At 36.7% G+C, this 16,974-nt stretch overlaps 1 protein-coding gene across 1 annotated transcript in view; it reads right to left on the bottom strand.

The window, feature by feature from the left end:
- Positions 1-16,974, bottom strand: part of NUP155 (nucleoporin 155) — a 71,908-nt gene that overhangs the window by 44,832 nt on the left and 10,102 nt on the right. The window contains exons 5-12 of the mRNA XM_045439881.1: positions 11,757-11,849; positions 10,825-10,991; positions 8,403-8,508; positions 7,542-7,615; positions 6,653-6,744; positions 4,628-4,725; positions 3,738-3,890; positions 321-421 (exon numbers count right to left, since the gene is read on the bottom strand). Of these exons, the coding sequence (XP_045295837.1) occupies positions 321-421; positions 3,738-3,890; positions 4,628-4,725; positions 6,653-6,744; positions 7,542-7,615; positions 8,403-8,508; positions 10,825-10,991; positions 11,757-11,849 (884 nt within the window). The remainder of the gene's footprint in view (positions 1-320; positions 422-3,737; positions 3,891-4,627; positions 4,726-6,652; positions 6,745-7,541; positions 7,616-8,402; positions 8,509-10,824; positions 10,992-11,756; positions 11,850-16,974) is intronic.

Genomic DNA, 16,974 nt, shown 5'->3' with positions numbered 1-16,974 from the left:
CTATAGTGGATGGCCTCATAATTAAATAACTGAAAATCCAATATATTTAAATGGGACAAAAGTCATTTCAGAAAAAACATGCATTTTGGGGTACATTATGAAAACCATTCTAAAAGGGCTCCAATGTCAAAACATAGTTTTAATGATTAACCAACCTCAGAGGAAAAACAAAGAATTAACAGAATTCACTTATTTTCAATTTCTAATCATATATGAGTATTCAAGATAAATATCACAACATAAAGATTCTTACAATTTTACTCTTCAGTTAATATTATAAAATATATAAAACGTTCCTTAAGATTCTCAGGATAACTTACCTGGGTTTCCATCATTGGCTTTTGGAAAGGAAATGTATCATGGTTAACACACCACAAAATGTCATTATCTTCATTTTCTGAGGCTGCCATCAGTAGAATACCTAAAGTTTAAAACACAAAACCTTATGGAATGCCAAATAATATGCATCCCTAATTACCTTAATTAGTAATATTAGTTACTACTAATATTAATACATATAACACATATACATAACGTGCATCACAATAAGTTACAAAATAAACAAAAATTAATCCCCTAAAAGGACATATAATTATTGGTAGGGTAGAATCATCAAGTGTTCCAGATCTTCTACTTCATTTCTTTTGGGTAAACACTTTTTTCACATCTTAAAATTTCTATTTTTTTTTCCCTAAATATAATTTATTGTCAAGTTAGCTAACCTGTGTATATAGTGTATATAGTACAAGTATACACTTGTATACTATAAGTGTACTTGTACACTTATAGTATATAAGTGTATATAGTGTGCTCTTGGTTTCGGGAGTAGATTCCCATGATTCTATTATTTTTCAGTGTTTATACTTATTTTTGTGAGAGAGAGAGAGAGAGAGAGAGACTGGGGGAAGAGCAGAGAGAGAGAGGGAGACATAGAATCCGAAACAGGCTCCAGGCTGTGAGCTGTCAGCATACAGCCTGATGTGAGGCTCAAACCCATGAACCAGGAGATCATGACCTTAGCCAAGCTCGGATGCTCAACCAACTGAACCACCCAGGTGCCCCTTAAGTTTTCTATTTTAAAAATGTTTGCTTATTTATTTATTTTGAGAGAGAGCACAAGTGGGGGAGGGGCAGGGAGAAAGAGGGCGAGAGAGAATCCCCAGCAGGCTCTAGGCTCAATGCAGAGCCTAATGTAGGGATTGATCTCATGACCTTGAGATCATGATCTGAGCTGGTATAAAGAGTCAAATGCTCCTCACTCTTTGCAAATGACATGACACTCTATATGGAAAACCCAAAAGATTCCACCAAAAAACTGCTAGAACTGATTCATGAATTCATCAAAGTTGCAAGATATAAAATCAATGCACAGAAATCAGTTGTATTCCTATACACCAACAATGAAGCAACAGAAAGAGAAATCAAGGAATCGATCCCATTTACAATTCCACCCAAAACCATAAAATACCTAGGAAAAAATCTAACCAAAGAGGTGAAAAATCTATAGAAAGCTTATGAAAGAAATGGAAGACACAAAAAAATGGAAAAATATTCCATGCTCCTGGATAGGAAGAGCAAATATTGCTAAATGTCAATACTACCCAAAGCGATCTACATATTCAGTGCAATCCCTATCAAAATAACACCAGCATTCTTCTCAGAGCTAGACAAAGAATTCTAAAATTTGTATGGAATCAGAGAAGACCCCAAATCGCCAAAGCAATCTTGAAAAAGAAAACCAAAGCAGGAGACATCACAATCCCGGACTTCAAGCTGTATTACAAAGCTGTAATCATCAAGACAGTATGGTACTGGCACAAAAACAGACACTCAAATCAATGGGACAGAAAAGAGAACCCAGGAATGGATCCACAAACGTATGGCCAACTAATCTTTGACAAAGCAGGAAAGAATATCCAATGGAATAAAAATAAAGACAGTCTCTTCAGCAAGTGGTGCTGGGAAAACTGGACAGCGACATGCAGAAAAATGAACCTGGACCACTTCCTTACACCACACACAAAAATAAACTCAAAATGGATGAAAGACCTCAATGTAAGACAGGAAGCCATCAAAATCCTTGAGGAGAAAGGCAAAAACCTCTTTGATCTTGGCCGCAGCAACTTCTTACCCAACACATCTCCAGAGGCAAGAAAAACAAAAGCAAAAATGAACTATTGGGACCTCAGCAAAGGAAGCAATCAGCAAAACTAAAAGGCAACCAACTGAATGGGAGAAGATATTTGCAAACGACATATCAGATAAAGGGTTGTATCCAAAATCTATAAAGAACTTCTCAAACTCCACACCCAAAAAACAAATAATCCAGTGAAGAAATGGGCAAAAGACATGAATAGACACTTCTCCAAAGACATCCGGATGGCCAACAGACACATGAAAAAATGCTCAATATCACTCATCATCAAGGAACTACAAATCAAAATCACAATGAGATACCACCTCACACCTGTCAGAATGGCTAACATTAACAACTGAGGCAACAACAGATGTTAGCAAGGATGTGGAGAAAAAGGATCTCTTTTGCACTGCTGGTGGGAATGCAAACTGGTGCAGCCACTCTGGAAAAAAGTATGGAGGTTCCTCAAAAAATTAAAAATAGAACTACCCTATGACCCAGCAACTGCACTACTAGGTATTTATTCAAGGGATACAGGTATGCTGTTTTGAAGAGCCACATGCACCCCAATGTTTACAGCAGAACTATCAACAATAGCCCAAGTAGGGAAAGAGTCCAAATGTCCATCGATGGATGAATGGATAAAGATGTGATGTATATATACAATGGAGTATTACTCAGCAATCAAAAAGAATGAAATCTTGCCATTTGCAACTACATGGATGGAATAGAGGGTATTATGCTAAGCGAAATTAGTCAGAAAGACAAATATCATATGACTTCACCAATATGAGGCCTTTAAGACACAGAACAGATGAACACAAGAGAAGGGAAGCAAAAATAATATAAAAACAGGGAGGGGGATAAAACATAAGAGACTCTTAAATATGGAGAACAAACAGAGGGTTGCTGGAGGGGTTGTGGGAGGGGGGATAGGCTAAATGGGTAAGGGGCATTAAGAAATCTACCCCTGAAAGCATTGTTGCACTATATGCTAACCTGGATGTAAATTAAAAATATAAAATTAAATAAAAAATTAAAAAAAAAAGAGAGAGATGCTCAATCAACTGAACTACCTAGGTACCCCAACATCTTAAAATTTCTAAAGTTAGGATATAGTTTTTAATCAATGGGCTTATGAATTAATTATTAACTTTAAAAAGCATATTTAGTACATAAAAATGTTGTCACTTTCAGTCAATGGTATCTAATATTCAATGAAATAGAATTTCATGTACTGGTTATCCCAAACACATCATGAATAAAAACGATGAAGCTAAACTAGTGGAATGGCAGAGATAAAAGAGACTATAAAAGCATCATCTTAGCAATACTAGTTGACATGACAGTTTGATTTTGAAATTTAGTCTGCTGTGCTCAATTCCAGCCCCTCCCGCTAACTTCTTTCCTTTATATTGACTTTAGTGACATCAGTCTTAAGTCCATTAAGGTTCTAGGTTTTAAAACCATAATTAAGGTAAAAAACTAAAACATTCTAAATTTTATTGGAAAATTTGTTATTTTCAAACGGCTCAAAAGACATTCTAATTTTAACAATTAAAAAAAACAATCTTAAATCTGATAGTATTTCAGAATTTACCTTTACTGTAAAGTGCTTTATGTACTTTTGAAGGTTTTTCCACTGTTGAAGACGCTGAGAATCCAGGAGGTAAGCGAACGTGAACCAGTGTCAATGTGTTAGGTCGTGCTAATGGCTGTCTGAATGGACAAGTGCTGAAATATAACCTTACACCTGATGATGGAGTAAAATTATACATCAGTAACAGAAAATGAAAATCCCGATGTATATATGTTATTGAAGCAATTCCACAGAGTAACACCAGACATCTGTTAAAGCCACACATCACTTTCCTGACTGATGCAAAGTCCTCATGTGTAATATGACCTGAAGTAGATTTCTAAGAAGCTGTCACTTGGAACTGACAGGTGAATCAACACATTTTAGTAGAAAAAATCTGCAACTTTAAGCCAAGGGAGTCCTTGTTCCTATTCAGGCTCCGTCACTGAATATTAGCCACTTTACTTTTTAGGCCTAGCTTTACATCTATAAAATGAGGAGAAAGAACCAGGGAAAAATTTCTAATTTTCAAAATCTTTATGAGTTATTAATATTGCTTGATAATTAATACACAAGTAAAAATATATTTCTTTTTTTTTTTTTTTTAATTTTTTTTTTAACGTTTATTTATTTTTGAGACAGAGAGAGACAGAGCATGAACAGGGGAGGGGCAGAGAGAGAGGGAGACACAGAATCTGAAACAGGCTCCAGGCTCTGAGCTGTCAGCACAGAGCCCGACACGGGGCTCGAACTCACGGACCGTGAGATCATGACCTGAGCCGAAGTCGGACGCTTAACCGACCGAGCCACCCAGGCGCCCCAGTAAAAATATATTTCTAATAATAATTTTCCAAATCTGAAGATTATCAAGTTCTAACAGCAATAGCAGACATATGAATTAAACAACATACCTGCATGTGTGACTGCCAATAACTGACAATCCAGCGATTCAGAATTTTCAATCACTGCTATTTGAACAATTGGCTTAAAAACAGAACGATCTATGGTCCTACAAGAAAGGAAAAAAACTAAAGTTTATTTTTAAAATGGTCTACTAAATATCTAAATATGCTAAAATAAGACTAACTTCTTAGAAAATTAATACAACAGCAGCAAGCGCCAGCAAAAACCCCTGAATATGAGTTTACGGTAATATTGTTACAAGTAACCCTTTTCTGAAAGATCATAAAAGACTAATTCCATTGGGTAAATGGTTAATGAGGAACAAGGGGTTCTCAGAGCATCAAATTATCATTGTAAAGATTACCACTAATTAAAAAGATGGAAAAATGAAACTTTATAATAGAGAGACCTGGTAAACAGCACCTTAGCCAAGTATTCCATAGTGCAAAAACTGGTAATAGGTACCAACTGATGTAACACTACAAGGAGTTCATATCATCTATGTAATACTGGCCAAAAAAAAAAAAAATTGTCTATTTTTTTAATCTAATGACAATGAAAAAGACAAATACAGAAAATGAGATATTCAACAAATAAGACTCCAGCACCCCACCAAATGTAGGGAAAAAGAAAGACAGTGAGACATCTGTTCTATGTCAATAAGACAAATGACCAATGTAATTCATGGCCTCTGACTGAATCTGGAGAAAAAATGAAAAGAAAAACTGTTATGAAAGATTTCTGGGACTATTAAGTAATTTAATATGAACTGTATAATTACAAGATAGTATCACAAAATTATTAATTATTTTAGGTGTGGAATTGGTATGGTGCTTATATAAGAGAGTTGGGAAATGAAGGTTGAAGGATGTAAGGAGGAAAGTCATGTCAAGTCATGTCTGCAAGTTACTTTCCAGTAGTTCATAAGAAAAAAAGTCAGCAAATAAGGGAAAATGGTTAACAACTGTTAAATTTGGATAAAGGGTGTATCAGTTTTTACCATGCTGTTCTTCTAGTTTTTCTGGGATTTGAAAACAATTCCAAAAAAAAAAAAAAAAAAAAAAGTCAGGAGCCGAAAAACGGAAAAACTTTGTTTTAGATGGTCTGCCTTGAGAATTTTTTTTGTCACTGAAAAGCAAAGAAAACATTGATTTTTCACTAGGGTATCTCAATGCAGCAATGACCCAAGCACACAGAAAACTGAAGCTGAAAATTTGAGGCCTTTGTTATAAGAAGAGAATTTTCGCACTTGAGCTAAATTAGTTGTGATACATGTAAATCATAGTGTATAGTGTCTGAAGACTTGGCTGTAGCCTTGATTTTAGTATTTATCGAGGAGTCACACTTCAGATAAATCATCACACTCATTAGTTTTAGTTTCCTCAAGAATACAATGTGGACAATACAACTGTAAAGTTCCTGTACTCCCAAATGGCACTTGTGTCAATTATCAGACCAACTAATCTTATACAACGCAGGCCTGTTAAAAGGTTGGAGTGTTTGGGGCGCCTGGGTGGCTCAGTCGGTTGGGCGTCTGACTTCAGCCAGGTCACGATCTCGCGGTCCGTGAGTTCGAGCCCCGCGTTGGGCTCTGGGCTGATGGCTCAGAGCCTGGAGCCTGTTTCCGATTCTGTGTCTCCTTCTCTCTCTGCCCCTCCCCCGTTCATGCTCTGTCTCTCTCTGTCCCAAAAATAAATAAACGTTGAAAAAAAAAAAAAGGTTGGAGTGTTTACAAGTGGGGAACTTTGAGGCATGTAGTTTCTTAGTCATAACTCCTGTAATTGCCTGTACAGATAACCTAAACATGTCAAACTGTACTTTACACTGTAAAATCAGTCTGCCTTGTTTCAAACCATCCAACATCAGAATTAAGAGTCTTTCTCTAGCAGCTCAAACAGAGCCTCCAATGTCATCTCCTTCAGCATTCCTGATCTTTTAGAGATATTTTGAAGAGAAAAGAATCTTAGTATGCTGTACACAAATAGCTTAACTATGCCTGTAAATGAAATGTCTGACAATAAATTACATATTACCTAGCAATGTTTCCAGCAGCAGAGACAATAGAATTCTGCGAAACTGAGGCAACTCTGCTCATTCCTTGTCCATCGTGGCCCAAATCATAAACCTGTGAATAAAAAATTGTACCCACTTAAACATAACTATAACCCATGTGTACTTTACAAAATAATCTTTTAAGTAACATTTTATTAAAGAGACTCCTCCTTTTCAGGGATCCTTTAATTGTGGCACTTCAAACAGATTTGGTAACATTCAGAGATTTAAAATTTCACAATAAAGGGACCCTGAGAAGTAGTTTTTTTTAAAGAATTTTTTTTAACGTTTATTCATTTTATTTTTGTTTTTCTTTTTTTTTTAAATTTATTTTTTTTTTTTTTTCAACGTTTATTTATTTTTGGGACAGAGAGAGACAGAGCATGAATGGGGGAGGGGCAGAGAGAGAGGGAGACACAGAATCGGAAACAGGCTCCAGGCTCTGAGCCATCAGCACAGAGCCCGATGCGGGGCTCGAACTCACGGACCGCGAGATCGTGACCTGGCTGAAGTCGGACGCTCAACCGACTGCGCCACCCAGGCGCCCCACGTTTATTCATTTTAGAGACACAGAGAGAGACAGAGCCTGAGCAGGGGAGGGGCAGAGAGAGAGGGGAGACACAGAATCGGAAGCAGGCTCCAGGCTCTGAGCTGTCAGCACAGAGCCTGACGTGGGGCTCGAACTCACAAACGTGAGATCATGACCTGAAGTCAGATGCTTAACTGACTGAGCCACCCAGGCACCCTGAGAAGTAATTTTTTAAAAAAGCACACAGCCTATAGGAAAAGGCTAAGAGTAACTGAATCTCCTTCTTAAAAACAGGGATGTTCTTCCCCCCACTTAAATGGCGGTGTAATATTAATACTTACCTGTATTACTCCTTTCTCAGATCGTGTATATAAAATATTTCTAGAATTATCAATTGCAATTTGAAGAATAGGATCTATAAGACAAAAAAAACTCTACATTATTCTTATTTCTTCATCCAACATTTAATGACTGTTTACTATATGCTAGAAACATAGGAATAATTATACTCAGTGTGTTCAAGAAACTTCCAGTTTAGTTTAATGAATCACTGTGTGAAGGAAAAAAGTTTAAAACTTCAGTCACAATGTTTTTTGAATGTATTTATCTTATCTCACTAGTTTTTAATTATTTCACCTGCCTAAATCTCTAATTCTATTAAAAACTCAGATATATTCATTTACTCATATTCAATTTTTTCTAGACAGACAAAACATGTATTAGAGGTCTCTCTCTCTCTCTCACATACACACAGTATTGGTTTAAGTACATACAGCTGTTTTAGACCCACGCTCTGTGATGCTACATTCATAGGAACTTGGGAATAAAACCAACACTGTCTATTTTATAATCTCTTCTTCCTTTAAACCCCTTATGAATATATACCAAATGTTATTTAATAAGACAAACTTTCAGTTAAGAATGAGAATTTCTGGGGGCACCTGGGTGGCTCAGTCAGTTTAGTGCCCAACTCTTGTTCTGGGCTCAGGTCATAATGTCATCGTTTGTGAGTCTGAGCCCTAAGTCAGGCACAAGTGCAGAACCTGCTTGGGATTCTTTGTCTCTGTCTCTGCTCCCCCAGCCCCAAAATAAATAAGCATTAAAAAAAAAAAAAAAAAAAAAAAGAATTTCTGAAGAAAACTGTGAAGTCAACAATCTGTTAAAAAAAACTGTGTTTGCCAAATTTATTGTTTTCTACTTACCATCTTCTGAGAATGTAAACTGTAGCAATGAAGGAACAAGGAAAGAAAGTGCACTCTTTGAGTGGTTTATTTTCCGACATCTTTGGCTAAACCAACCTGCTTCTGCCTTAAAAGGAAAAATTGAAAGAAGGAAGACCTGTAAATGTAGGTACACCCATCAAAGCAACTACCGTATACCCATGTGTACAAAAATCCTCAAACGGTAATGAAATACCAACAACTGTCAATGAGACATACTATTCAGAATGTTGTTTAGTCCTTTAATTAAAAACAGAAAATGTAGTTAGCCATAATCATATCACTGCTCTCAATGAAATCAGCTATTTCAAAACCTCACAGTGCTGTTAATACACCCATATTTTAGTTATCTTAAAAAATCTTTTATTTAAAAGCAGTAAAGCAAGGGCACATGGGTGGCTCGGTAGGTTAAGCATCCAACTTTGGTTCAGGTCATGATCTCAGGGCTTGTGGGTTTGAGCCCTGCGTCGGGCTCTGTGCCAACAGCTGAGAGCCCGGAGCCTGCTTCAGATTCTGTATTTCCCCCTCTCTCTGCCCCTCCCCACCCCTCTCAAAAATAAATATTTAAAAATAGGGGTGCCTGGGTGACTTAGTTGGTTAAGCATCCGACTTCAGCTCAGGTCATGATCTCGCAGTGTGTGAGTTCGAGACCCGCATCAGGCTCTGGGCTGACAGCTCGGAGCCTGGAGACTGCTTCGCATTCTGTGTCTCCCTCTCTCCCTGCCCCTCCCATGCTCATGCTCTCTCTCAAAAATAAATAAATGTTAAAAAAAATTTTTTTTAAATTTTTTAAAATAAATAAAAAATAAAAGTAGTAAAGCAAATAAGTGCAGTTTATAACAGCTCAAAGAACACAGGAGAGAGGTACCTGTATCATCTCTTCCCACTTCAGCTAAAAAGAAATTTTAACAACAGCAGCCATCACAATCACAATCTACAGAGTACTTGTCAATGACTGACTTTTGCCATACAAAACTTTTTATTATTTTTTTTTAGTATTTATTTTTGAGAGGGGGAGACAGAGTGCAAGCAGGGGAGGGCAGAGAAAGAGGGAGACACAGAATCCAAAGCAGGCTCCAGGCTCTGAGCTGTCCACACAGAGCCTGATGCAGAGCTCAAACTCTTGAACCACGAGATCATGATCCGAGCCAAAGTGGGACACTCAACCAACTGAACCACCCAGGTGCTCCTCCCTACTTTTTTGATAATGAACAAAGCCAAGAGAAAATGGGTAAGAGATACTATGTAATATAAAAAACACAGCTGACCAGGGTTGTTGTCCTAGCTCTGCCACTAATTATGTGACTCTAAGAATGTTACTTTATCAGTTCCCTAACATTTACCTTATGAAAAAGGCAGTAACACAATAGGGATAAGACATAAAAGGGCATTTCAGAGTAGAGAAAACATACATGACCAAAAATACATGAAAAGATCCTCCCTCAACTCAACCAGGAAAAAAAAAAAAATTCCCCTCTAATCACATCGGCCAAAATTAGTAAATTTGTTAATAGTAGCATTAGTGGGGGGTGGTGGTGGGGTACATTCACAGAAGCCTGCTAAGAGTCTAAAACTCTTAGAGGGCAATATGAAAACATGAAAATACAATTTTAAATGCATATACTCTATAACCCAACCATTAGAATTAAAAGTCTCAAAACAAAAAAGTATCTACACATATACAAAGGAGGCCTGCAAAAGCATTATTTGTGAAGAGAGAAACTGAAAACCTACAAGTCCACCAAGAAAGGATTTGCTAAGGGGTGCCTGGGTGGCTCAGTCAGTTAAGCATCTGACTCTTGATTTTGGCTCAGGTCATGATCTCACAGTTTGTGAATTCAAGCCCAAATTCAGGCTGTACTGACAGCACGGAGCCTGCTTGGGATTCTCTCTCTCTCCCTCCCTCCCTCTTTTTCAAAATAAATTTAAAAAAATAAAAAAATTAAAAAAAAGAAGAAAACTGTTAAGTAAACAATGCACATCCATTTTACAGACAAATATGCAATAATCACAAAGCAACAATTTAGTGAGAAGCCAATTATGTAACAATAAGTAATAACCTAAGTAAAAACATACATACAGAAAAGTACATTATGTAATTGTATACATATATACATATAGACATACTTACATAAATATATAGCTATACTTACAATTATCAGTGGATCATTTTCTAAAAAAATAATATTCAGAACTGATAATGCTATTTATTTCTATAAGAGAGGACTGGGTTTCATAGGCATGGTATAGTCATGGAAGACTATGGTTTTAACTGTATGTATGAATACTTTCCCTAAGAATTTATTAGTATGCTTATATAATTAGAAAACAAAAGCAAAATCTATCCCTAAAAATGAAAAAAAATCAAGAGAGACAAAAAAATGTTTACAAATGCTAGACTTACTTGGTATGCTACTTCATATAAACAGCCGTCCTTTCCAGCCAAGAAAATTCTGCCATTATCAGTGGAAGTTATTGTTAAAAGGTAAGTATTATCAGTGGGAAGAGAATATAAGGGATCTGGAAGCAACTGCATTCCACCACACATACTGTCATTAAGAACTCCAGAACCTATTTTTTTTTTAAAGAAAGAACACAGGAATCAGCTTATGAGCTTGTTTAAAGTTTGAGACAATCACTGCATTATCTTCAGAATTGTTATTTTTACTGAATTCTTATTGATCTATCCAAAAGCTTGTAGAACGTAATTTTTAAATTACTGTAAAAAGTCTGATACAATTTATTCAAGTTAAATAGAACCTATAATATGTACATACATAAAAAATTTATAACATATAATAAGTTTAATATATGTAACATTATACAACATCAAAAACTCTCCCAAATTATTAAATTTTACAAACAAGCCTAAGGATGTGATAGTAATAATCATTAATTTGAGTCACTGAAATTCAACATTTCACCCAGATTGCCACAATGCAAAAGAAACCACTGAATGTACTAGTAATAAACCAAGCTTCTTATGTTAAAGGAAAGAATGTACATTTCGGTGTTGTGTATGTTAAAATGGCTATTCAAAAAACTAGAAACGAAGAAATTGAAAGCACTACTGGAAAAACTCGCTAGTGTCAACTGTTTCTCTTTTACTACCATTTTATATTGTACATTTAAGGAGTGTACGTTAATATGGTAAACATATTCAAAATACTTGTTTGGTGAAGGTACTAACCTGAAAGGTGCCATCCCTGTGGGGAAATATTATTTTGCTATGAGCAAATAGTCTGGAAAGTTAACTTAGTCAAAAACATTAGCTTTTAATTATATTAAACTGGCTAACATGTTTATTTTAAAAATACCACATATGGATTGCCATACCTGTTTGTAAATTAGCATAGCTAAGTCCAAGAATCACTATATCCACAGGGGTTGCCAAAACCAGCAGGTGCCGTACATGAGGTTGAAAGATGCCTAAGATAGAGGAGACATGGGTTAGGGATTATTCCAAAAAACTCCACTTACACTATTTAAGCACTAATAGACCATGGTTTTACCATTACATCCACATCCACTATCTAAGCATTAATAGACTAATGGCTTTATCATTAAAATGAACTAGTGATTAAATAGTATATGAAGGGGACACCTGGCTGGCTCAGTGGGTAAAGGATGCGACTCTTGATCCTGAGGTCGTGAATTCAAGCCCCACGTTGGGTGTGGAGCCTACTTAAAAAAAAAAAAAACAGGGGCACCTGGGTGGCGCAGTCGGTTAAGCGTCCGACTTCAGCCAGGTCACGATCTCGCGGTCCGGGAGTTCGAGCCCCGCATAGGCCTGGAGCCTGTTTCCGATTCTGTGTCTCCCTCTCTCTCTGCCCCTCCCCGTTCATGCTCTGTCTCTCTCTGTCCCAAAAATAAATAAACGTTGAAAAAAAAAAAAAATTAAAAAAAAAAATTAAAAAAAAAAAACAAAAAAAAAAAACCCAAAAATAATTTAAATAGTATATGAAATGTCTGAACTCACTTTAATTTGATGTTAAAATATTATTACCTGTGATCATTTAAATAAGTAAATAGTAATACAAAAAAGAACCATATTAAAAAAGAAACACTTCAGGGGCACCTGGTTGGCTCAGTCAGTTAAGCGATAGGCTCTTGGTTTCAGCTCAGGTCTTGATCTCACGGTTCTATTTTTTTTTTTTTAATGTTTATTTTTATTTTTGAGAGACAGAGCATGAGTGGGCAGGGGGAAGGGGCAGCAGAGAGAGAGGGAGACACAGAATCTGAAGCAGGCTCTAGGCTCAGAGCTGTCAGCACAGAACCTGACGTGGGGCTTGAACCCACAAACCGTGAGATCATAAACTGAGCCGAAGTCAGATGCTTAACTGAGTGAATGACCCAGGAACCCCATGATCTCATGGTTCTTGAGACTGAAGCCCACATCATGCCCCACACTAACAGCAAGGAGCCTGCTTGGGATTCTCTCTCTCCCTCTTTCTCTAACCTACCACTCCTCTCGTGCAAGCTCTCTCTCTCTCAAAAAAAAAAAAGAAAAAAACTCAAAAAAAATAAAAGAAGCACTTCAGTATTTAATGCCATTCAAAATCAGCATTACATGGTGCACCTGAATGGCTCAGTCAGGTAAGGGTCCGACTCTTGATCTCAGCTCAACTCATGATCTCACAGTTTGTGAGTTCAAGCCCCATGCTGGACTATGCACTGAAAGTGCGGAGACTGCTTGGGATTCTCTCTCTCCCTCCTTCTCTGGCCTCCCTGCTCCCTGCTGCATGCATGCACATGTGCTCTCTCTCAAAATAAACTTTAAAAACTGTATTAAAAAAAAACTTTTAATTCCAAAATCAGAATGGCATAAAATATTCTGTTTATTAAAATATAAAGCTTTCTATTTGTACACCCACATTCATAGCAGCATAATTCACAGTACCTAAAAAGTGGAAGCAATCCAAGTGTCCACTAACAGATGAATGGATAAACAAAATGTGGTCTACATATACAATAAAATAGAATAGGATCCAGTCTTTAAAAAGGAAATTCAGACACATACTGTAACAGGAATGAATCTTAAGATCATTATAAGTGAAATAAACCAGTCGCAAAGAAAAAATACCATATAATTCCACTTATGTCAGATGCCTATAGTCAAATTCATAGAAACAGATATGAGTTCATATATTAAATGAGTTTCCCAGATGAATTTATGTATCAAAATCAGATAATTTATAGTTTCAGAGGGGACATTACCAAGTGCAAGCTTTTTTAAAAATTCATGCTAAGGTACTGTTTAACTTTATTTTCTTTTTATGGTATTAACATTAAGAAATGCGTACAGGCGGGGCGCCTGGGTGGCTCAGTCGGTTAAGCGTCCGACTTCGGCTCAGGTCACGATCTCGCAGTCCGTGAGTTCAAGCCCCGCATCAGGCTCTGGGCTGATGGCTCAGAGCCTGGAGCCTGCTTCTGATTCTGTGTCTCCCTCTCTCTCTGCCCCTTCCCTGTTCATGCTCTGTCTCTCTCTGTCTCAAAAATAAATAAAACGTTAAAAAAAAAAAAAAAAAAAAAAGAAATGTGTACAGGCACGAGATGACACGTCATGTTACAATGTCCAAAAACAGTGCCTTACTGATAGGAATAAAAGGAAATATATCTTATGTTACAATTATGGACATCTCTTCATGTATATACCTTTGGCCTGCTTAAACGTATATAATGCCACAGAAAGTACAAAACTTTTACTTTTACTGATGAACACTGAGGGGTACAAAAGTCAGCTTTGTGTATCAAGCTTCCAGTCAGTTAAGCTGAAGGCACAGATCTTCTACCTAATGAACTCAAAATATACCTGATATTTCATGAAAAATTGACTTAAAAAGCCTAAACTTTATGAAAACTTATGTTTTCCTTAATAGAAGCCTTATCTCAAAGTATTCAGTCACCAGGCGATGCCAAAGAAGTCATCTTTGATTACAGAAACTCTAGTGAAGTAGGAATTCTATGGATGATGGAGCTAGTTTACAACTTTGAGTAAAGAAAGGTAAGGAAAGTAGTCTCTTGTCAAATGATGTCATCTTCTCTAAATCTCTCATCATTTATTCAAGTATTTTGCAACAGAAAATGGTAGAAATGGAAGCCATCTCCCTTCAGGATGCAGCAAGGTTAAATGACTGACATTTCTTCCTTTTGTCAACCTTCACTTCTTATCTATAAAGTGCATTATCTTATTAGCACCTTTTAGAAATTAACATAAGTTGTTTAGGTCTGTGGACCAGTTCCAAATTTCACTACTTTTGAATGAAAAAGTTTTAAGGTTTTGAAAAAGTTTTGAAAGAAAAAGTGTAATACTTGTGCACAAATATAAGCACTTAAGATCCTTTGCTAACCCATCTGCTTTTGCTGCTTTGATGAAGAAACTCAACAGAACCATACATAACTCACTTCACTTTTACAAAGGCATGCTTTGGCACTGAAAATTTGGCCAATGGTACCTTCAACTTCTAAGGCAACTTCATTGACAGTATGAATTGGTACCTTTTCAAGAGATGTTGGTTCAGAAATGAAAATACAAAGCTCTTCTCTTCTACTGCAAAGTCCAATGGCTTTCCAGAAGTAATTGACTAAGGGTGTTTGGGTGGCTCAGTCAGTTAAGCATCCAACTCTTGCTTTTTTGACTCAGGTCATGATCCCAGGGTTGTGGGAATGATCCCCATATTGGGCTCACACAAAGCATGGAGCCTGCTTAATATCCTCCCTCTCCCTCCCTCTCCACCTGCCCCTCCCGTCGCTTGCACACTCTCTAAATAAATAGACAGACAGAACTGACTACATTTGAGGTAGGAGGTTTACTGTATTCGAAACATAAAGAAAGACCATTCCAAGAATAACTTCCAGGAAGGAGTTTACATATGATTTGACTTTGGTGGCAGTCCCACTGGGTCATACAGATGAGGTAAATTGACTCATAACCACTAATCACTCACAATCACTATAATGAATAATGTCCAAAAGCCATAAGCTCTTTCAGGTAAGTTACCTCCCAAGAAGAGGAGATTGAAACTAGACAACTATGTGAATCTTTCAATACATGAGAAATGCTTCCCTGAACTCAAAAAATGACTAAACCTTGTCAATTTGTCTGTAGACAAAAACCTGCAAATGCTAAAAATCACTGAAGAATTCCTATGTTTTATTCAAACAATCATAAAATTGAAACATGTATTCATACTCTTCTTGCTTACACAGAATTCACCAATAAAGCAAACTCGTGCCAAAAAGACTGACTTAGAAAGTAATGACTTTAGGGGCGCCTGGGTGGCTCAGTCGGTTAAGTGTCCGACTTCGGCTCAGGTCATGATCTCTCAGTCTGTGAGTTCGAGCCCCGCGTTGGGCTCTGTGCTGACAGCTCAGAGCCTGGAGACTGTTTCAGATTCTATGTCTCACTCTCTCTGACCCTCCCCTGTTCATGCTGTGTCTCTCCCTGTCTCAAAAATAAATGAAACATTAAAAAAAATAATAAAAAAAGAAAACAATGACTTTAACTTCAAAAATATTTTATTATTTATTTATTTATTTATTTATTTAGAGAGAGAGAGAGAGAAAGCATGTGTGCATGTGGGGAAGGGGGAGACAGAGAGGGAGAGAATCCCAAGCAGGCTATGCACTGACAGCACAGAGCCTGACGAGGGGTTCAATCCCACAAACTGTGACATCATGCCCTAAGCTGAAATCAAGAGTCGGACGCTTAGCCAACTGAGTCACCCAGATGCCCCAAGAATAGTATTTTCTTGCAAAAGGCAAAGTAATATATGGACTTCGTCAGCTTTAACATTACATTCAAGAGTCAAAATTTTCAGTACTTACTGATAAAAAAGGCAGAATTGTTTCATTATCAAAGATAACACCTTTGTTGCCATATCAAAGACTATGCCATAATTTTAATTTTGCACTGAAGTTTACGTTTGAGTAGTACAAAATTTTAGTATTTACCTTAGATGGACAATTTATGTTTATTACAATAGAGGGCAGGGACAGTCGTTGACTGTTATTATGAATAAACTTTTAAATGAAGAAAAGAGAGATACATACCTCAGGATTGAGAATATTTTGAGGTTCTATGTTAAGGAAATAAGTTTATAATATAATCACATAAACTGTTTAAGACTACATGTCTGTACCATGTGAATTATAACTTCAAAACAGTTGTGACCTCAAAATTTTATTCAGGCATTACAAACAATTTTGTCTATTTCCCATTGTAGTAAGATTTCTCATATATCAAAAAAAAATCTATATTAAATTTAAATCAATCCATTATTTTGTCATTAGCTCTGATAAAAAATCTGTATAATGAAGTTGAAACTGTTAAATTAAACACCACTTCTCACTTCTTTAAGATTTATTCTGAATTCTCTTTTCATTTCCATTGGACATCAAGACTGAAAAAAAAATGCAGAGATGGGGCGCCTGCGTGGCTCAGTCAGTTAAATGTTCAACTTTTGATTTCAGCTCAGGTCATCATCTCATGGTGGTGAGATCAAGCCCCTTGTGGGGCTCTGTGCTGGGTGCAGAGCCTGCTAAGAGTCTCTCT

This window comes from Leopardus geoffroyi, chromosome A1 (assembly GCF_018350155.1).
Source record: "Leopardus geoffroyi isolate Oge1 chromosome A1, O.geoffroyi_Oge1_pat1.0, whole genome shotgun sequence".
In the NCBI taxonomy this organism is placed as follows: domain Eukaryota; kingdom Metazoa; phylum Chordata; class Mammalia; order Carnivora; family Felidae; genus Leopardus; species Leopardus geoffroyi.
The sequence above is the reverse complement of the archived record's forward strand: the minus strand, read 5'-3'. Positions and strand labels throughout refer to the sequence as shown.